The sequence below is a fragment of the Mycteria americana genome, chromosome 1 (assembly GCF_035582795.1).
Source record: "Mycteria americana isolate JAX WOST 10 ecotype Jacksonville Zoo and Gardens chromosome 1, USCA_MyAme_1.0, whole genome shotgun sequence".
Lineage (NCBI taxonomy): Eukaryota > Metazoa > Chordata > Aves > Ciconiiformes > Ciconiidae > Mycteria > Mycteria americana.
Window position 1 is genome coordinate 98,813,899 of NC_134365.1, and position 22,132 is coordinate 98,836,030.

At 37.6% G+C, this 22,132-nt stretch overlaps 1 protein-coding gene across 1 annotated transcript in view; it reads left to right on the forward strand.

Annotated features, from left to right (window-relative positions):
* Positions 1–18,032, forward strand: part of ALCAM (activated leukocyte cell adhesion molecule) — a 120,079-nt gene extending 102,047 nt beyond the window's left edge. The window contains exons 9-16 of the mRNA XM_075514646.1: positions 2,668–2,780; positions 3,676–3,811; positions 3,887–4,024; positions 5,511–5,639; positions 6,434–6,472; positions 6,778–6,895; positions 13,901–14,017; positions 15,720–18,032. Of these exons, the coding sequence (XP_075370761.1) occupies positions 2,668–2,780; positions 3,676–3,811; positions 3,887–4,024; positions 5,511–5,639; positions 6,434–6,472; positions 6,778–6,895; positions 13,901–13,988 (761 nt within the window). The 3' untranslated portion in view covers positions 13,989–14,017; positions 15,720–18,032. The remainder of the gene's footprint in view (positions 1–2,667; positions 2,781–3,675; positions 3,812–3,886; positions 4,025–5,510; positions 5,640–6,433; positions 6,473–6,777; positions 6,896–13,900; positions 14,018–15,719) is intronic.
* The last annotated feature ends 4,100 nt before the right edge of the window (positions 18,033–22,132 follow it).

The following is a 22,132-nucleotide window of genomic DNA, read 5'->3' on the forward strand; positions in this document are numbered from 1 at the left end:
TCTCAGTGTACTGGGAGAAGTTTCTGGTTGTCTGCTAGTATATTTGGGGAGCTCAGACTACAGGCAAGTGCTGTGCATAGTTTTCTCAGTCGTAGCACAGTGTTCCATTGGAGGCCTCCTTTAAATGCTGGGACCCAGTCCTATATGTGCAGTAGAGTTTCAAAACTGAAATATTTGCTCCACTCCTCCCCACATTAATTCCATACTTCTCTCACATGATGTGGTAATACATGCAGAATGCCTTCTTTGCCTCTTCCCTGTGCTACTTGGTATGCAAAGACGGCACTGAAATCAATGCAAGACTTCAAGTGAGACCACATTAAGAGCTAGTATATATTGAAAATGGTGCCTGATGAGAAGTTTGTGTATGAAGAACATTTCAAAGCCAAATGGGAAATGTATGGAAAATTCTTGCAACAATTTCTTTCAACGGCAAGTAAAATGAATTTTGACAGTCTTCTGTATGCAAGAAATATTTACTCCTCATACTTCTGTACCAAGAAGAGATTATTTACTAATGGACTGTATAAATCGAGAGGTAAAAGTATCTACATCACATTTCTTTGTGGACCCTACAGATAAACTGGCAGAATATTAATCCAAATCAAATTGCTCTATATAAGAGTTCCTAGAGGGGATCCTATGTTAAACAGTAGCTTAATTCTGTACTTGCCTCATAAATCACCTTACAAATACTGCTCTGAGTTATGCAGTTCATCTCACACACTGTAAATTTTCCTGAACTTCTATAGCAACCAAGACCACTGTGTGAGAGGGATTGTAGTTATACCACAAAAAGGGGAGGGGCAGGGGGCGCAGGCATGCTACCCTTGAGGAAGACTGGGTTGAAGGATTGCTCTGGACTCAGTGTCAATCTTGCTTGAGATGAAGGCCAAAAATTTAATGAGTTTCTGCTTCCTATGGTGTATGTGAGAGGAATCCCTTCTGCATGGTCTTCAGTGATCTGTTGGGTTTGAGGTGCTATTGCTTCAAAGAGCAAAAGGTTTAAGTAGATGTTGAAGGAAAGTGACCCTGAGGAGAAAAAAAAAAAAAATCTTAGCTTTTTCTTCAACCACCCTCCTGCCTTGGTAGTATGTGCTCAAGAATAACAGAGCAAGAAGAAACACATCCCATGCACTGCCTGAATCTATATACAAATTGCTCGCTGGCTGAGTCTTGTCTTCGCCCCCGCCCCTTGTGGAAACAATGGTAAGATCTGGAGTACTTTGTTAGCTGGGTTGCATTTACTAGTTTGGGGAGGCAGGGGAAGAAATCCCCATAGGACTACAGAAACAAAATGCCATTTTATCTCTTCAGTAAGATCTTTGCTTTACTCAGGCACAGATGAAAGTATAGTTCTTGTGACCTCTCAAACTAGGCATTAGACTCGTAACACAGATAATAATGCAGACTAAAGTACAGGATGGACCCTAGTTGCTCCCTGAAGTTCTGCCTTTAATTATAATGGTGTTCCCAGGGCAACCACTGAATGAAGCCAGTAGCTAAGTTCATTGTTTTGTGAAGGAAAACTCACTATTTTCGCTTTCCCCTACCAACTGTCATTTTGCCTTAAGCTTTTTAAACTCTGCTTAAAAGCCAAAAGGATGTTTTGCAGTCCTTTTCCAGCAAGTACTATATTCGTGATGAAATCATGCGGGCTTGCTATTTGAGTCTGTGTGTGTGTGTGCATCTGTGATAGTCATTCAACCAGGCAACTTGGCTTACAAGCAAGGCACTATGAGAGGGGAAGCAAAATAGAGGTTTAGCTTGGCAAACTCTCCTTTTCTTTCAGTGTAGGATTTTTTTTTTTTTTAAAGAAATTGCTAGCCCGCCAAATCCATATACTAGGAAAAATCTAGAGCAGTGAGTGTTTCCTGACCTTTCTGTTACTGGCACTCACCCTGCCTTGTGTCAAACACAGCTATCACTGACTCTGCAATTTCTCTGGAGCCAAAACAGGTCAGGCAAAGCTTGGACTCTGAGTTACACAAAACCATTTTTTTAAGTTACAAATGAAAACAAATAAATCAAAGGGCCTCACTTGTAGCTCCCCAACCCTATAATTCAGACCCCTCGCCCTTTCAGACAGTATCATGTCTCACACACCTTGTATTGACCATCCTAATCCTCTCCAGGTGCTGAGGATAAAAATCAACTTGTTTTATCAGATTTGAGAAAGTTACCCCTTGTCCTCCTATCCTCTTCTCCACACTTACTGTTTAGGTTAATGTGTCCCCACCTGCACGAGTCCTCCCCTGAAGATACATTCCTACCTGGCCCATAGCAAGCTACCCTCACAGCAATCTGTGCTTCCCCTTTCAAGATGCACATACTGCTATGTGAAGTACTCCTTCAGCTTCTTGTACCTCCTCTGTCATTCTTTCAGCAGTACAAAGTGAAAAAAATGTATCCATTTGTCTAGTGATTAGTGAGTTTTTGCTTTTCCTTTTAGCATGTAATTACAGTAAAAATGTGAATGTTCTGCAGTGCCTATTTTAGAATAATTCTCTCATTTCCCTTACTTGTAAAATTGATTTAGATTGTATTGAAGAACTGAAATCTTGAATTTAAGAAGTGCAATTAGTCACATTTTCTTTTCTTGGTAAGCCTTTGAAATGGGCCAGGCATTCTGAGATGAACTTTTGACAAATGTTCTTTCTATCCCAGATTTGGATTTGCAGCTTACTCCTAGCGGAGAAGTCACAAAACAGATTGGAGAGGCCCTGCCTGTGTCATGCACGATTTCTTCTAGTAGAAATGCAACTGTGTTCTGGATAAAGGTCAGTAATTCATCTACTTCACACTTCATCTGAGTGTTCACCTCTTCATATTACTGCTGCTACTTCAGTGTTTTGGAAGGAAGGAAGGAAGGAAGGAAGTCATTCATTGGGCTTTTTAAAGAATATTGTTAAAATGACTCTTACACATATTGCTAAAATGAGAGCTACTGACTCAAGTTGATGATTGAAAATCAGTTACTCTAATTATCGCTTCAATTTTCAAATGGAGAGAAGTAATGCCTACTGTAAAAGAAATATAACTTTTTTTAAATGGTCTATACAAGGCCCTTTGAGAATCAGATCCCTCTAAGAAGGAAAGCCCATTTGGAGGAATTTGGATTCATTAATCGTTTTCTCAGAGGCAAGCTTGGTCTTGGTTCCAATAAACATAATGAAAGGGCAAGGCAGGTTGAGAGATTGGATGTTAGCAGCTGGTGTTCAGTGGCTGGTGAAAAACGTAGCTATCCTAGATGGTGGGTTTAAATTAAATGTATACTGCTGGAAACTAATGATACCTGATGGTAGTTTAGTAGCATATGTTGATCTCAAGCCTGGTTCCTAGAGGAGAGTTGTCTGTGTCTGAAACAGCTTGTATCACTCGTGTTTTTGTCTAGCCCACTAGAAAAGCTCAGAACTAACAATTGATCGCATCTGTGCCCTTGATTTGAAAGCAGAAGGGAGGTGGCTTTTATCAATCTCTAGTATTTTCCACTTTTCATGCTGTTATGTTGCTGTCAGCTATTCAAATGTAGTTATTTACAGGGGAACACTTAAGAGTGAGCCTCTAATCTACCAAAGCATGTGAAAAGTTCTGTTGATAGTAGTCACATTTGTAATTTAGAAGTTAATGTCTTCTGAGTTTTAGACTTCAGAGATTAACTCCTTACTTTATCAGGACAATACCAGAATGCAAACAAGTCCATCATTTTCAAGTCTTCAGTATCAAGATGCTGGAAACTACATCTGTGAAACTACTCTACAGGAGGTTGAAGGGTTAAAGAAAAGAAAGACACTTAAACTTATTGTGGAAGGTAAGGGAGTGGATAGCTATGATTATTAATGGTCCTTTTCAAACAAAATGGTTAACTGTAATATTGTTCTTGCAGGAAAACCTCAAATCAAAATGACAAAGAAAACCAACACAAATAAAATGTCTAAAACAATTGTCTGCCATGTGGAAGGTTTCCCCAAACCAGCAGTGCAATGGACAGTTACTGGTAGTGGAAGCATCATAAATAAAGCAAGTATCTTTCTTACTACTTTATTCACCAAAAGATAGTGCATAGGAGATGCGATTTAAAATCAAGGAAGATTTTCCAGGCAGTGAGATTTATCTAAGATTTATCTATTTCATTTATCTAAGAGAAGGTTAAGTGGTAGCTGTAGCTACATGATACTAACATGGATGATTTCTGATGATAAAGGTCTTTTGAATAGAGCAAGTGAAGGCACAGAAGATCCGCTGGCCAAAGCTGGAAAGAAAAAGAAAAGGATACAAATGAAATATGCATTTTTAAGTGAGGGTACTTAGTCATTTTATCTCAGTGATGTGGTGATTTTGCCATTGCATAAGGAATTTACAAATAATGATGGAACTATAGAACTTGCATAAGAAGGCAAATGGATGCTTGATGTAGGCATTAACTGGGTGAAATGTCATGAAATGTGGCAAGTACAAGTCAGAAAATACAGTCAGTATAGTTCCTTATGGGCTTTGCAGTTTTTATCCTAATTTTTATAGTTGTTTTTGTATGCTTATACTTGTTTCTCACTGGAAACAGAACCATAATGCAGTCATCCTGGGGGATAAATAAGGAGTACCCATATGCAGTGGGAAGAATACCTGGAAAATAAGCAAACTGAAGTATTTTCATATTGATTACCAAATCACATGCAAAGCATTGCCACATTTTGCCTTAGCAGGAAAAATAAATGAGACATCTATACAAGCAGTCAGAGACTGGAAGTACAATGCACAGTGCACCTTTAGATTTCATTACTCCATTAGGTTTTGCTTTAATCCTACAGAAATTATGTATAGCTGTCAAAATTTGTCCATTTACTTGAAGTTATAGGGCAGGAATTGTCTTGAAGCTATATAAATGATTGAAAATAATTTTCTCTAGACACTGTATTAATCTAAGAATGATGTACAGCAAATTTAAGGAACAACTTCACTCACTATTACGGTACAGATACTGCAGGTACTACTAAATACATGTAGCTTGGCAAAATAATGCTTAGTGTGGAAACAGCTTGGAATGCCAGAAAGTAGAAAACTTACAGTGATTATTTTCCTTATAAAGACGCAAATGAAAAACAGCAAGACAGAACGAAATGAGAACTTAGAAGTTTAGTTTGGGGTTTTCTTTAAGAATTTTGTCACTTGGACTAGTTTTTAAATAGTTGAAAGAAACAAAAGCAAATACAGAATGTGGTGAACTTTCTTAAAAAATGCCTCTTTATCAGTGGTTTTACAGTGCACATTATACAAAACATAGTTATAACTGGATATCTTGTCCAAAGTGTTTTCTTGCAAATATTCACATTACCATTTAATAAAATAATGCATTATTTCTATTGTTATTGTTTGGAAAACTGAAATCTTAGTTGAAAGTTATTTCCCTCTGAACATTTTCAATGTGTAATACAGGTAATGCATGTATTATTCTTTGCATTTTTCAAGGATACTAATCTTCTTTTTTTTTTTTTTTATACCTTTTCAGACAGAGGAGACCAAATATGTTAATGGAAAATTTTCCAGTAAAATTGTAATTGCTCCTGAGGAAAATGTGACTTTAACTTGCATTGCAGAAAATCAGCTAGAAAGGACTGTGACTTCCCTGAATGTCTCTGCTAGTGAGTGTCTTCTAAAGACCATTTCCTTAAAGTTGTAGTTTCACATAAAGTATCCACACTTCACACTCATATGAAGATTAGGTCTGCATAATAATGTTGATGCTAAGATATTTAACCTTTTTGTCTTAAGTCAAGCAATTGTAAATCCAGTCTGGATCAGTAGTACGTAAAATTTATTGATAGCTTTCTGGATGAAGTTACTTAGTCTTCATGACTTTCTTGGCTAGCTATCTCATGTATGCAATATATTATTTACTTTTGTAAATAATATTACAAAACAATATTAGTACAACATAATAGGACAAAAATATTGCAAAATAGTAATACATCAAAATAATTAATAATAAATTATACATATTGTATAATACATATGAAAATGGAAGTCTCTATTACTGAAGTAACATCAACTTTTGGTCTCCAAATTCCAGTTTATTATTACTGGTATGACTTGATTCAGAACAGAATTCAGCCATACTGGGCTTTAATCAAATGTCACTTTTCAATGATGGAAAGGTGGTGAGAAGCTACGGTTTGTGGAAGGGTAGCACAGAAATACTCAGTCAGAAATATTTCTGAGATTAATATTACAGGTTTTGAATAAGATTCTTCAATTGGATATATTATAGTTACAAAGGAAAGAATTCTGCTTAAAGATAAGATTAATTACCTTGCTGTTTGGCAAACACTGCATGAAGTTTCAGTGTTTCTGTCATTGCTGTAAATAGGCAATTAAAGGTGATGTTCAGGTAGAACACAGTTTGACTTTAATTTAATTTTAATATTTTTCATTTCAGTAAGTATTCCAGAATACGATGAGCCAGAGGATAGAAATGGTATGTATAGTTTTCTATCTCCATAACTCTTTCTGTTGATTGTCTTGGTTCAAGACCTATGTAGTGTCACTGAACAATTTCCACAGTCCCTCAAAGTTGGGCTTTATTTGAAATATCTAGTGCCATGATTGACTAAGAATGTGACTTTCTTGAAGCTTTCAATGTGTTTTTAAAGAGCAATGCCTACTTTTTTTTAATTTTCACTTTCTAACTCCTTTTCTTGTTTCTGATGGAAATTCTTTAGAAATGGTGTAATGCTTTACATTATCACAGGTTACCTCATTAACTTTTGTTCTTTGCTTCAGATGACAATAGCGAAAAGGTTAATGACCAGGCAAAGCTAATAGTGGGGATTGTAGTCGGTCTTCTGCTGGCTGCTCTGGTTGCAGGTGTTGTCTACTGGCTCTATGTGAAGAAATCAAAGTAAGAATTTATGGAAAACTTGATACTAAATTAAAAAAAAAAGTAATAATCATAAGCAGAAATGTATGTTTACTTGTTTTCCTTCCTGCAGCATTCCAGTAGTCTGAGGGGGGGAAAAGTTGTTACAGTAGGTGCATTTAATAGAGAAAGGAAACCTGGTACCTCTGATCAGCTTGTGCTAATGCTTAATAGGACGCATCTCCTGGAGGTGGAACTCCAAGACTTTTCATAGATCATCACCTGTAATGAGTTTCTGTTTCCTGACAGCCAAGTCTATGCCGATTCTTGCATTTAAATATAGTACCTGCTACTTAATTGTGGGCCTTACTCTGTGTGGCTTTACTGGTACTAGAAACTGTCTTTATTTAGAAGTTCGGTAGCTTGTTTGCTTTAAAAATGGAATAAATTACAGAATAAATCTAAACTATCTCAGGGGGAAGAGAGATCCTTAATTCATTTGGTCCTATATACTTTGAGATCTCTGAAGTAAAATTGGTAAAGATAGACCCTTTGTTGCTGAAAAACTAGAAGCTATCATCCAAATCAATACGTTTTAGCCATCCTAGGCATAAAACAGGATTTGCCAGAGAGTCCTGCTTGCTTTCAAGTTTCTTTATTATCACACAGGCTCACTTTAGAAAATAAACTGGATGATCTCAACAAGTAACCATGTTTCTCCATCCTTTTAAAGATGGCCATGACTCTGTGCCATTTGGCCTTACCCCCATACATTTGTCGCCAGGGAGAACTGAGGGCAGGCTTGCTCTCTGAAGGATTCCTTACAGCTCCTTAACAGGAAGATTAAGGTAGTTATGCATAACATGCACAAATCAGTAGAGGTATAGAAGCAATCTTAAAGTTCAGTTGTTCTTTCCATGACCTTTCATTAAAATTAGATCAAATGAGATCCAAAATATACCAGCGGGATTTTACTATGAACAAATGTTTTCATTGATGTGAAAGTACAACAAGGAATTCTCCATCTGCTTGCAAATACTCTTTTTTGGATAATATATAAGGATTTTACTCCAGCCATAACTGAGCAGGTTTTGGAAGTTTTTCAAATAAAGAATTGCTATAAATTACCCAAGCACAGAACCACATTCAGATATTATACACGAAAAAAAAAATATTTTTTGCAAAGCTTATGCTTCTTTTGGTAGAAATTAAAATGTACTAAGAATGTTGAGCTCCTCCTCACACACTTTTCTACTAGTGTAATAATGTCTAGAATAATTTTTTTTGTCTTTCCTTTTGAATGTGAGAATGTGGAATTATGAAACTGTGATTCACTGGTTTGGGGTTTTTTTGAAGAGGTGGTTTGGGTATAAGGAGGGCAGAGAAGGTGATGTATCTTTTCTTGTACCATTATGTAGTGTGGGAAGAGCTAACAAAATCTTAGAATACAGTGTGTCCTTTCCTGAGATGAGTTTATGACTTAAGATAACTTTTTCAGCTTCAAAGGTAGGATACAGCTTATTCTAAATGGACAACACTTCTTTTCCTCATGCTCAACTTCTCAATGCTTCTACAAGCTTAGAGTAAAAATTAGAGCTAGAATTGATTAGACACGTTCACTGGGAACAAAATAAAAATCCCTTTATAGTTAAATAATAGTCTTCATGTTTGATACATGGTTGATGGCCTCTGAAACCCTTAATTGATGCATCATCACTGACAATCTCCTGTTCTCAGCATATATTTAAGTTGATCTGTTGCTATCCTCCCTGCTTTCTGCACACCGTACTTGCAAGAGCAAGCAGAGTGTCAGTACCTATTCTGACAAAGTTTTCAGCACGAATTATAGCCTACAAATCAAAGCAGACCTTGCAAAAAGCACCTTACACCTTTAGACACAACGTGTGTCTAATCACAACCCCTCCGTCTCCATACAGGCCAAGAGTGTTAGTAGGTTTTTTTTTGAACCCACCCTTGAACAGTAACTCACCTAATCTCTATCCCCAAAGTGACGCCAAAGGAAAGTCTGAGAAGGCAGCAGCACAGAACTTTCCAAGTCTGCCGAGGCAAGAAAAACATTACTTTTTTTTCATTATTGGTGTTGTGGTTTGTATAATCTTCTATTGTCTTGTCATCCACACTAAGTAGGAATTATACTTGTAGCCTTGGATTATATTCACAATAAATCACTTATATAGTTATTCACTGCCTCAGCTCCACTTGGTGCAAAAGCTGATTATTGCCACATATTCTTTTCACTATGAATATTATCCCATAAATCAGGGACTCATCTGTATTCCACATCCTGCAACCAGCCCCCTCTTGAATAAAGAGTTGAGGCTATCTACCCCAGCATGCTATGTTTCTCCTTCATCTGAGCAGAAGGCCAAAGACTTGTTTTCTACAGATTTCTCCTTTTTCCAAAAAAGATATTTTAAACTAATTTGCACCGAACAGAATATAACTTAGCACTTCAGAATCTTTCTAGAATTTTTGTGTCAGACCTTAGTCAAGTGATTCTAGGACACCCATCTTCAGTAAATCCTTTATATATGAAATTTTCACCTTGCCAGAAACAACTGAGAGTACAGGACAAATTAAAGGTTTAGAAAGAAAATAATGCACCCTGTATCCCTGTTCTCTAGGCATGGATGTTTTGCATGTGGATTGGACCTTTGTCCCATTTTTGCTCCTGGGGTTTGGAGATGCACAAATCTCAAGTCAAATGAGGCTAGATCAAGGTTAAAGTGGTTTAAAATTCAGGGAGGGAAAATTCAGCTGTGCAAATTGAAGCACAGCAGCAGTGTTAAGATTGTTCATACTCAGAGCACACCAAACTCTTTAAATTCTTCTTGGGTCAGAGTAATCAAGAGTGTAACTAGTGTCTCTGAAACTGAACACTTGAAGCGTAACAATTCTGCTTTTCTGACACTTTATAGGAAACTAGCATATGAATCCAAACGTAGGAAACTTGCTGTATGTTTTGAACAAGACTCAGCATTTGTATTGTTTTTCATGCAATTCCCTTCCAGAGAAAAGACAAAGTTGTAAACATCTCTGAAAGTGTCAGTTCATGTCACAAAACTTCTATAAAAGTGGCACAAATTAAAACATGGTCACTTGTTTCTTGATGACTGGAATATTTTTCTAACATCTGTGCCTTTTTTCCTACTGATGGACATTTGAAAATAATTAGTGGAGGGCAAGATTGGGGTAAATAGAAGGAGGTTGCAAATAATCCAGATTTGGATGTATAAGACCATTAGCTCCTAGAAAATCTTTTGCAACAGTGCAGTTGAGTGTCTAACATGCCTTTCAAAAGTAATACAAGCTTTAATAAAATTTATGTCTCTTGCTTCAGCACCCAGAGCTACACCTACGAGTATTCTCTTTACCTAAGCTTGCGATAATGATGGGTAACAAGGATAAAGAGCACTGCAGATTTTCTTCCTTAAACAGTATTGAGGGTGAGGCCTAGACTTGTGAGATTAAAAGAAATCAGGAATTAAAACTCAACAACAAGTTTTGAGTCATCTGTATGCAGTCTATATTTACTCCACAGCAGGCAAAACAATTGAGATGGAAAATGGTCTTTATATAAAAAACAATGCTTTGAACAGTATCTAAACAAAATCCATGAAAATAACGGCCCCTCAGCACACACATACACTCCAAAGAAAACTAAACCTCACTTTGGTACTGCTTACAGAGAGATTTTGATTAGGATTCCCTGAGGATAATTATTTTCCTGAAGAGCAAGCATAGATAAATATAAAATATGAGTCATAATTTTAGCAAGAGCTCAGAATGATCTGTGTTTTACAAATGAATTAAAAAAAAAAAAACCAGTTGAGAGACATAGTAAACTCGTATTCATACAACCCATTTCTCACTCTTCAGAACAATATGGCCAGAGCATGCTAAGGTGTGGGCTTTATTTGTGGAGCTGTAGATAATGTTAAAGGGTGTGAGATGGCCTGGGCAAAGTGGGCTGTCTTGCCCTTTTCAGCAAATCCTCTGGAAGATTTCCATCTATCCGGACCACATTGCACAGCTGCTCAGATACCATCAGGAAGTCACTCTTGAGTTGCAAATGGAGCAAGCTGACAGTAGTTAATGCACAATAAAAGTAAGGAACAACTGTTGTTGAATGTTAATTTGGCAAAGGACCATTTGTCCTGTGCCTCAAGTCACCTCAGGAAGCGATGGAAACCATGTTTTGAGCCATTTCTCTGTTACAAACTCAGGCCACATCTGTCAAGCCCTGAGGATTGGTGCCATGCCAGGGTCGCCTGTTCCTCTGCTGTTGGCAGAGCACTGCCAATGGATCACGCTGCTGCAACTCAGTGCAAAATCACTCTTCTGTCTCTTAATAATGCTATTTAGATAGCACTAAAAAAGGCAGCAGTATTGCTTGTGCTGAGGTGGTGAATTTGCCTAGATATCAGTATTTGGGGAACAAAAAAAACCAAACAAACAAACAAACAAAAAGTCAGCAAGATCACCAAACCACCAGAATTAAACTGCTATATTGAGAATTAAACTGAGAATCTAAATCTATCTGAATTGTCAGACGTGAAAACTGCTGCTGCTCTCATTTCAAGCAAGTGGTATATATACCATCCTCTAAAAGAGTTCTGGTTTGCCTGCCTTTTATATCTCCCTTTTTCAGCCATTTTAGCTTTAAGAAGATAGGGGTGATGTTTAGTGAGGGGAACAGTTTCATTGAATGCAGAACTGAAATAGACCACTTTAAAAATCAAAACCTGATCGCATTGCAGAACCTCCCAGGTTTAGTGATTGAACAATTTTAACCTAATCAAAGACCAGTAATGCTAGTTACAGTTCCTTCTGCTGTTAAGTGTCAGGTCATGTGAAATTCAGTCTGCTTTGGGTACTGTAAAACTCTCGATAAGAGGCCAAAAAAAAAAAAAAAGGATTGCACTGAGCCATGCCAATAGTCTATCAGGTCCACTCTCTTGTCTCCAAGAGCAGACATAAGCAGTTACACGAGGGCAGACATGCATGATACTGCCTTCTCGCCTCCAGCTCATTTCAGCTCAGGTAATTGCCTGAGTCCAGATTCTTTCAGCTTTTCGTCTCTTTCCCTACTGTCTCCAATTTTGTAAGACTTCTCGATAAATAAGACTCATTAGCTACATGACAAGCTAAATCCTGTGCTCCACCTAAAACAAACATTTTTTCAATTGAAAAAAAAAAAAAAGTTTTTTAATTTTTAAAGGTTTTGTTTGTTTGAGGGTTTGTTTCTTTTTTACTAGGATTAAAGAGATTTGTGAAAGGTTATTAAGATCACAGAAGGTCAATCTCTACCAAAGCATTGAATTTTCTTCTTCATTGCATCTTACATCCTTCCTTCTGTGCACATCACGTGTTTCAGGCTTTGAATACCAGAAGAAAGTAGAAAGTTACTGCACAATAGAAATTTACCACTGCAGAACAAGTTACTTTGTGATAGAATCTCAGCATTTTAAAAATTAAATTTGCCTGTGATAAGCAGAAGTTTGGATCTTTGCAGTAAGTGGGTTTTCAGCACAGACACCTTGCTGTCAGCCACACAAACATAACAGAGGCACGCTAAAACCAATAGTAAAAGGTAAATGAAGCTTTGAAGCATTAAAACTTAGAGCTACTCAGGATTCTAAAACCAAAAAGATTTTAGAATGGTCCCATTCAGTGCAATCGGTGGGATTTGGGGCCCAGAAGCCCATGCCCCCCGGCACTCCACCTCACATGCTGCTCCCCAGCCCAGAGAGCAGCATTTTGGCAGCGCTCCCGGAGGTGTGTAGAGTGAGGTGCGTTTGCACCCCATCAGAAGCTCTTCTGAGACAAGAACTAAACTGTACTCTCTTAACAGTACCGTTCAAGGCTACTTCAACTCAGGGCACACATAGTGCTTAGCCACTGCTAGCGGCCTTTGCTCAGATGGAGGATGTGCACAGAAACACTCCACTAGCAAATATTCAGATCAGCGGTTTGGGGAGGTACATACCTGCATGGTGTCAGCGTGACATGTCACACTATCTTGCTAACCTGTGTCTTCATTGTATTTTGCAAGTCAGTGTCACTACGGGTCTTTACCCTGACGCAAGGGTGAGCATATGCGTGAATCTGTCACAACAGACGTTACTTTTCTGTAGGGGAAACAAATTAGCCATAGAGAAAATGCGTATACAATAATCTGCTTTGACACAAGGGATTTACTTGGTCCCACTCAAACATGTTTGCCCACTTACATTTTAAAAATTGCAGCCTTCAAAATGTTATCGCAGTGCTGCAGGAATCTTTCACCTTGGCAGACAGTGAGGCTTCTCACACGTTAAATGAATGGCTTAGTGGTTTTATTGTGCTAAGCTAAACTAAGCACTTAACTCATTAATTCATTTCTACTACTTGCATTAAGGAAGACCTGCTATTTTAAATGAGGCATACCTCTTTTTTTTCCCCCTGAAACATTTACACAATCTTTTCCTTACCCAAAGCTTGTCAGTCATAGCCAGCACAGATCTGGAAGCCAGAGTGGGTTTTTTCGGTGTTGCTGGAATTTTCATTAATTTCTTCACAGTTAAAGAGCTTCCGTTTGGCAAGGGCTCTGAAAGTCAATTACTACAAGTACACAAAAGATTGCTATGTTGATCAAGATATCTGAGCCACACTTGTAATGTTTTAGTACGCCTTAAAGCAAACTCTTGTTTATTGAAACAAGCTCCGCAATTAATTTGTCAAGAAACATGGATCTGCACAACTGGTTTAGCCTTATTAAATGTCTGCTAGCTCAGAATGATCCTGAATTCCTCAAGAAGTAAAACACACATACACAGCCCTACTGCAATACTTCCTGCGTACTAACCCAGTGGGGGAACTGGTGCTATTGGTCTGTTTACAGACATATGCAAGCCTATTGCTCTGCTCAGACCACAACTGTAAGAATTGTATGTGTTACTGAGAGGGGAGGAGACAGTGTCATTAATGTGAGGATGGAACAAAATGCTGTAGACACGTAAAAATGACCTTAATTTTTCATTATAGGACAGCATCAAAACATGTAGACAAAGATCTTGGAAATATAGAAGAAAACAAAAAACTAGAAGAAAACAATCATAAATCTGAAACTTAAGAGATGAAATGTGTCAGTCATCATTCCAGGTAAGTGTTTCGTATTGGAGAGTTTAATATCTCTTTGTCCACCATTCCTCTCTAGTGATCTCTGTCTAGTGATCACAGTGGTAGCTTGGAGTCTGTTGCTCACCTTTCAGAGGTTAGGCAGTGGCGTGACTTTGAGCAGTGCAGTATTAATCAGGACAGACAGACTCAAGCCCCTGGCCAGTTAGGAATCCATACCTGCATACGCACATGTTAAAGAAGCCTGACATTTAGACAGTACTTGGCTTTATTTTAATCCACATACTTGGGGAAATGAAAATACAAATTTGTATAATATATCACTGTCGTATATGTGTTTGTGTATATATATATTTATGTATATGAAGAGAAGGTTTTGAGTTATGACTTGAAGTGTTCACAGGAACCTTCTTCCCCTACTGGAAGCAACAGTTTCTATGTCCTTGGTCAGCTTTATTCATCATCACTACAAGAGGCATGAAACTTTCCTTAGAACAAAATAATTCTTTTACTCAAGATTTCACCTACTCATACTATTATCGATTTTATCCTGGAAAGAGGCAGTGTATGTTAAGTTAGTAACAATGCAATAGGTATGAAAGTTTCCCCAACTCGGATCTATATAAAATAAACTGTATACAAATAATTAGGTAGATGCCGAAGTTCTGTTAGGAATTACAGGAGCATTACAAAGCACCAACAGCACCACCCAGTGTTCACATGTATATACACCACTGCTGCATATATATATGCCACTGCTGCATCTCTCCCCTTAGTACCCAAAGTAGAGGTTTAGACCGTTTTTCTGACCAGCTAAGGCTATTTTAAATTAACACCGTGGTAGCACAACAGTGTGGAAACTGGCTAACCATATTGAGGTTTCTTGAGTTAGTCATCAACTGTTCTTAAAAATGAGAGTGGTAAGTGTTCAGCGGTGGTGCGTTGTGAGTAGAATTATCACATTTCGTATTTAGATTTTAAAAGTTCCTTATGTAAATAAAGACAGCTCTCCTCATTAATAATTTCAGTATGTTAGTATTGTCTGAAATTTTAAAGTACAAGACAGTATTTTTGCACTAAAAATTCAGAATTCGCTAGGTCGAATGATTATATAGTATGTAAAGAGATGGAGCCTTGCTGTATGCACTTTGCTAGCAGTATCACTGTTTTACTAGTCTGAAAGAGGGAATTGGGAATACCAAAATTATGCCGTATGAATGATTTAAAAGTTGAAAATAAATTTGGATCTTGAAAAAGTTGCAGTTTAAATACCCAGCATTTCTACTGCAATTCTATGGGAAAATTCTGTAATCTTTTTGGTTAGGGCTTGTTTTGTATTTTTTTTCTGGACCTGGTACCTTCTGCAACATTGCAATACTGAGGTGATTAGATGGAGCTGAAGTTAGCTGAACATAGGAGTTCAAATGACATCGTGTGCCTTCAGTGAAATCTTTTACTCTAATTATTTTATTTCTTCAGATCAGTAGATCTACATAAAGGAAAGCTTATCCATAAATCCATTCCTTACTAGATAAACTTGCTAGATTTACCGGGAACAATATTGCAACAGCTATTCTTATCATGAAAGAAAGTATTCTCATCATTGATGAGACGGCAGAAGAAAGCACTATTCATGTGGCTGTTTATTTGAAGGTTAGATACTGAGTCATTATTTTGGTTAACATATTTTAAAATGTTTAACTAGTTTTATCTTTCATATTTTCAGAGAATACATATAGACCAATTGAAGCATGAACATGGATTGTATTTAAACATATACAAAGAAGTGACAGCTATTCATGGTTCAAGTATTAAACAGATCATACTACCAAGTTTTCAAAGGATTTTAGACACAATTATGTCAAGCTAAAAAAACCCCACAAACTAATTTTGGCAACAGCCATGATAATAGGTCACCATGTTGTGTTCTGTTTGAAATATTTTTTTGTAAATGTCTGCACTGAAGATTTCTTTTTGTTTGCCTTTATGTAAATTTTTTACGTAGCTATTTTTATACACTGTAAGGCTTTGTTCTGGGAGTTGCTGTTAATCTGATGTATAGTGTAATGGTTTTATTTCAATTGTTTTTACGACACCCTTTGAGCAGGTACATGTCTAATTCTGATTGTTATCAGTGAAGCCTCTGCTTTGTAGCAAGTACCTAGAGTGTAAGATTGTCTTAAAGGAAAATGTCAAGCTCCTTTTTCATTCTTTGAAATCACAGTAAAGAGGAAGGGTGACAGCTGTGACAAGACTAAACAAAATTGTTAATAAAAGCGAACATTTAAAAAAAACCATGCAAAGCTAAACAGCCAGAAAGGGAATAAAGAGTTTCCATGGAGAAGGCTGGGTATTGAGCAAGGAACACAATGAGAAATTCCTAGCCTACATACAGACGGTGGCTAATAATCCTTTTCTTCTAGAGCAAGACACACATTTTATTGATACGTTATTAGTCATCTTTCATGTTAGAATTAGGATAAGGAACTGGAATTCTGGATTAATTTTGATTCCTTTATGTTATCTGCTGCCTTAAAGTACTGTACCTTTTCTTCATTTCAAAAAGATACCAGTCAGAATTGGAAACTTTTTTTAAAAAGCGGTCATATCAAAGCTGCATTTTTTTCCCCACAAAAATAGAATATATATATATATATATATTTTGTGTGTTTTTGTTAACTATGCTACAGATATTGAATGCACCTTGAGATAATTTTAGTGTTTTTAACTGGTACCTAATTTATCAAACAGTACATATAATTGTAACAATGAAATGTCTATGTATCTTTAGTTACATTCAAGTTTGTAACTTTATAAACATGTTTTATGCTTGAGGGAATTTTTAGAATGGTACTGATAAGAAAACGTGTTAGGGTAAATGGCCAATAGCAAGTTGTACTTAAGGGAGAGAAGTTTCATCTTATGCGGAAGGTTAGTTTCTGGAAGAAAGTAACAGGCAGCTTTGATGGAGAGGAACAGTAGAGTAAGCAGAACGTCAGGTTTCCATTTACAAATATCCAGGGAAAAAGCAAGTCTTTACAGACTGGTAGGCAAAAATAAATAAATAAATAAAAAGAAAAAGATGGACGTTAGGAAATGTATTTTGCCACTTTTGCATTATTTAGGGGGAAGAAAACACTGTTACTTGTAAATTTGTAAAATGTTAAATGTCTGGGCAGTAGTGACTGATGTCTTAATAAAAGCTTCCTGTAGTGCATTGGCATGGATTAAATACATAAGATGTCCTATAAACTCTATGCTGTATAAAATATTAGAGGGAAATCCTGTTACATGCCTCTCAACTTTGATTTGTTACTGTTTTATTTGGCAAAAAGAAAAAAATTATAATCTTGGTCAATATTTAAACCAAAGTAAAATGGGGGAAAAACCAAAGTAATTTGTTTTGCATGGCTAAGCCATTCTGTTATCTCTGTAAATATTGTGATTTTTTTTCTTTTTAGAATTTTGTTAAAAAAATTCTAAAATTTTTAAACACCTGTTTTTCCAAAATAAAACGTGAACACGCAAAAAAAGTTACTTTATATACAAATATATCTTTTTCTTTTGGTGCGAGAACACTGCCAAGTGATACACATTTTTAAAAACAAAAAACAAACATGCAGCGGGTGTGACTCTAAACAGGAAAAGTGGTAACAGAGTCCTGTGAAGGAGTGTGCAAACATCACCTGTTTGTTTATAACACTACAAATAGTTCTTAAATACAGAGAAGAAATGTCCAAAGATCACAAGGGAAAGCATAGGGAAGGGCTGAACATTTTCATACTGCCATCTGGGGAACACAGAGGAGAGGAGAAGAAAAAATGTCCTTCAATTTCCACAGCGACGAAAAAGGAATAAAAACAACTCCTCGCCTTTTGGGATTCTGCTAGATCTCCTATGCACTTTAAATCGTCAATCCTAGGAGCCGGGTTTTTCACTGCTCTGAGTTCACTATAGGCACGTTTCAAGAACCAAGAGTGCAAAAGAATTAATGTTTCTATCCATGCCTAAACAACAATAAAACTGAAGTATGTCTTCGCTCGCTTGTCTGAAATCTCAGTCTACAAGAACGCATATGAACACAAGGGAGGGCACTTACCTGGAGCTCACGCTGTTGTTGACTAATCCACAAATATGTCTCTGTAGAGTCTGCCTGGACAAAAAGTCCCACGAAGCCCAGGCGAGCTCGGTGTGGGTGATGGGCCTTCCTGTGGACCAGAGGGTCAGGACCTAGAGAGCATAAGCACTCACTCAGAGAAAACCACGTGCCTGGCAGGCACATGAGACCTTCCCAAAGTTCATCATGCAGGTCTCTACTTGTGACCTGGTTAAAAAAATAACCCTAGCAATGAATCTTAGGGGGCCCGTTCAAATGTGATTTTGTACACCACTCCGGAGCTCAACTTCAGTTTACTACACACAGGAAGAAAAAAAATCCCTGCTCACAAATGGTTTAAAAGCATGGCAAGGGGGAGTGGGGAGAGCGTATCCTCTCGTTTTAAGGTTGGGAAATTAAGACAGCTTGTGGTGTCCGTTCATGGCTGTACAGGAAATTGCCACTGAGCTTGGAACAAACCAACAGATTTGTCTGCATGCTGCAAGGGCAGCGTCGTGCAAAAATACCCCCTGGGCCTCCCAAGCAGCTCTGTAAGTCCCCAGAAGCAAAAATACCAAAATGATAGCTGTACTGCAGTGGATATGAGCCACTATGAAAACGCTCTCACAGAAATGTGATAATGGTGTAGCCAGAAGGTGAGGCCTTCTGAAAAAAAATAAGTACTTGGGGTCAACATAACAAAGGCAAAGCATCAGGGACATTTTGTACTGGTTCCGAGTGCTAGAGAACAGCCTCTGTTCTAGGGCTTCACCGCACCTACAGCTACTGCACTGCTCGAGCTAGCAGCTGGTCACAGCCTTAACTAGTGTTAAATGCGTACCAGACTGCTTGCCCGTAAAACAAACGATCCACACCTGATTGTCTGTATATTATCCATGACTCGCCAACATCAACCCAGCACTACAGATGGTTTAGGCAGTATGTTACACCTTTTCCTGGACAGGGAGTTTTCATTCTGTCACATTTTGAAATACATATACAAATAAGTAACTCTAAATTCTATACCGATTATGACTTGAACATGATGATACTAACATGAGTTTTAACCGTATTGGTACCAGCCCATAGAGACAGACAAAGAAGGAGTAAATGTAAATTTGTTGTCTTTTATTTAAGACAAATTTCTTCAGAGAACATTGGATATTCACCTAATATCCTCAGCTGCTGGCTGTTGCAGTTAAATCTGATTTACTTGTAGTACCACATGTAGCTGGATACCTTCCTGTTGACTTCATGTTTAGACAGCCATATGTATGTAATTATCTCAGCTAAGATTAAGCAGCAACATCTGAAATGAGATCATGACCTCCTGTGTCAACCACATCTGTCCAAATGTTTTCTGGGTTTTCTTTTGATGAGAATGCATCTCCATCCAGGTGTCTGTTTCCAAGAATTGCCCCATACAGGTTTTTCAAACAGATTTCTCCTCCAAGGCAGAAGATGGAGGGAACACAGGAGGTACATAACTTCTAGTTACGTGCTTCTCCTAAGCCCCGATGGGCCCCCACGCTCTTCTGGAGAAGGGTAGCATCCTCAAACTGGCATAATTCAGTGCGGAGCAGGCTGACTTCAGCCTTCCCTCACGGTGGTCTGCCAGAGGCGGGGGGTAGGAAGGGAGGTAGACAGGTTGCAAACAAACCAACCAGCCCACCACACGCACCCCTTAACTGTGTGCGCTTCATGTGTAATGCAGCACACAGGTTTAATAACGATTTGCTACATTTCAAATTACCAGAGAATCAGAAACTAAGCTCATTATTTATTATCAAATTATGTCAAAGTAAATTTTAAAAATAAGACTAACTCCATTCGCCCAGCCACTCACAATTCTTTAAATGTCCTGTGATTCATACATTTTTCTCATTTACATTCTAAGTAGAGACATTTATTCTGTTAGCAGCAAGGCATTCACTTTGATGTAGTAATGAGTTTCAGCTTGAAAAGGTAGAGCCTGACAAATTATTAGGAAATTTTGTTCCTTAGTGAGAAAACAGTAATGTACCTCTGTCATCACACACCCACCCCGACATTCCCACATTTGGGAATGTTTTGCCTGTTCTCATGTTCCATGGTGATACAGCTAAGGCTTCCATCATCCTCTGTACTCTGTCCTACTGCTTGGTTTTGCATCTCCTGTTCTGCATAGATTGATTCTCTGCTGCCCTCGCCATCATTTGTTTATTTGTAGGACATTCAGTTCAGAAATGGCAAAGCACCTTGAGATAAATACCAGCAGCTTAATACAACTATAAACATAAAATGGGCTGTGAAACAGAAAAAAAAAAACCAGAAACATACCCAACTTCCCATGCTTGGGCTTCTACATGTTCCTATCCATTGTTCTGGAGTCCCCTGGAGTTTCCCCATTTTGGAAAAATTGCACAAAATCTAATCCACACTAGAAAGGCTCAACTGTAATTCCATAACATATACCTATAGCACCAATGTTCCTAAAGCTTTTACTCTTTTTTTTGGCTAACCCTTTTCCTGCCACCCATACAACTAGAAAATACATACATACTCATACAACTGTTAAATAAATAATGTTAGGAATCTTTGTACTGGAACGCCAGCACAAGTCTTATGTTTAAGGATGTGATCTTTTTTTCATATATTTCAGTCCATGTAGTTGTGATGCAAGGATTTATTGCATACTACGCAGCCCTGGACTTGAGAAAACAGAGGGAAGAAAGTAACATCCTATTGCTCTAAGAAGTAACAGATTAAATTCTTTTAAAATATAGTCATTTCCATCCATTTACTTTTTCTAGGAAAAAGCAGTCCCTCTTTCAATACCAACCTACATTCAACCTTGCTCAGAAAAACTCTCTGTAGAATAAGGCTTATATTAAAAGAGGCCAACTACAAATCCAGAACAGGAGCAATGCTTCCGTCAGCTCAAACACACATCATCCTAAGCCTTTTTTCCCCCGAGATTCTCACGTCAAGTAATCACCTGCATAGGTGATTACTGTTACATAGGTTACATATGTTACATAGGTGTCACATCACTGATGACAATTTGTTTTCTCCAGAACTAGAAAGCAAATACAAAGTCAGATTGTAAGTGTTCAATAATGTCTACACACCAGATCCGAGATTTCATTAATATTTGCATCTGTCACAAGAAGAGCTAGTCTAGCATGGACAACAGAATACATTTAAAAGGAAGAACATAATTGAATTTAAATTCAGGAAATGAAATTCATTAAAGAATCAAATAAAACCTCATATAGACAAAATATTTCCACAAATTCAGTTTCAGTGATGTTGATATAAAAGCCCTCTCTGTTTTTATTACTCCAAATAAAGAAAGATCACACTCATTTCCATGAATTTAAGAAAGTAAACACACACAACAAACACAACTGGCCAAAGTGACTGCACTTACTAAAGAGAAAGAAGCAGGATATGGAAATCAGATCAGACTTTCTGATAAAATTAGAGTTAGCAAGATTACCAGTGTGTGGAACAAGGTAGTTTCAATTCTATGTGCAATGTCTTTCTAACCCCCACTTGCTGTACCTTGAAGTAATCCATTTTGCAGTGCAGTCTGGGTTTGGTGTCTTCTGCACAGTGCTGGGTCCCAGATTTTCCTAATCCAAAATATATTAGGAACAACAGTGGAAAAGCAGAGGGGGTTTTTTAACTGAAATTCTTACACATTATAGGCAGGGGTAAGAAGTACGACTTTGGCAACAAAAGCCAGCAGTGGTTAGAAGCTCTTGAAAAAGTAACATTCATAGACCACTCCCTGCCTCTGCCTGAAAAAAACAATTGTTTGGTCCTTCAAAAAAGGGGTGAGGGAGAGAAGGAAAGAGTGAAATTACCAGTAAATAGGAGCATAGTTCACTAAAAGTTATCTTTACGGACAGCCAAATCTTTTTCAAGTGCAAATCTTTAAAAAAGGGGGGGGGCAAAATAAGAAGTTGGTGTGGTCACTGCCCTCCAAGGATGTAGTCCTTCGGTGCAGTGCTCCATCCCAACGCTATCTCTACTGCTCTCTCTGGAGCCTCTTCAAA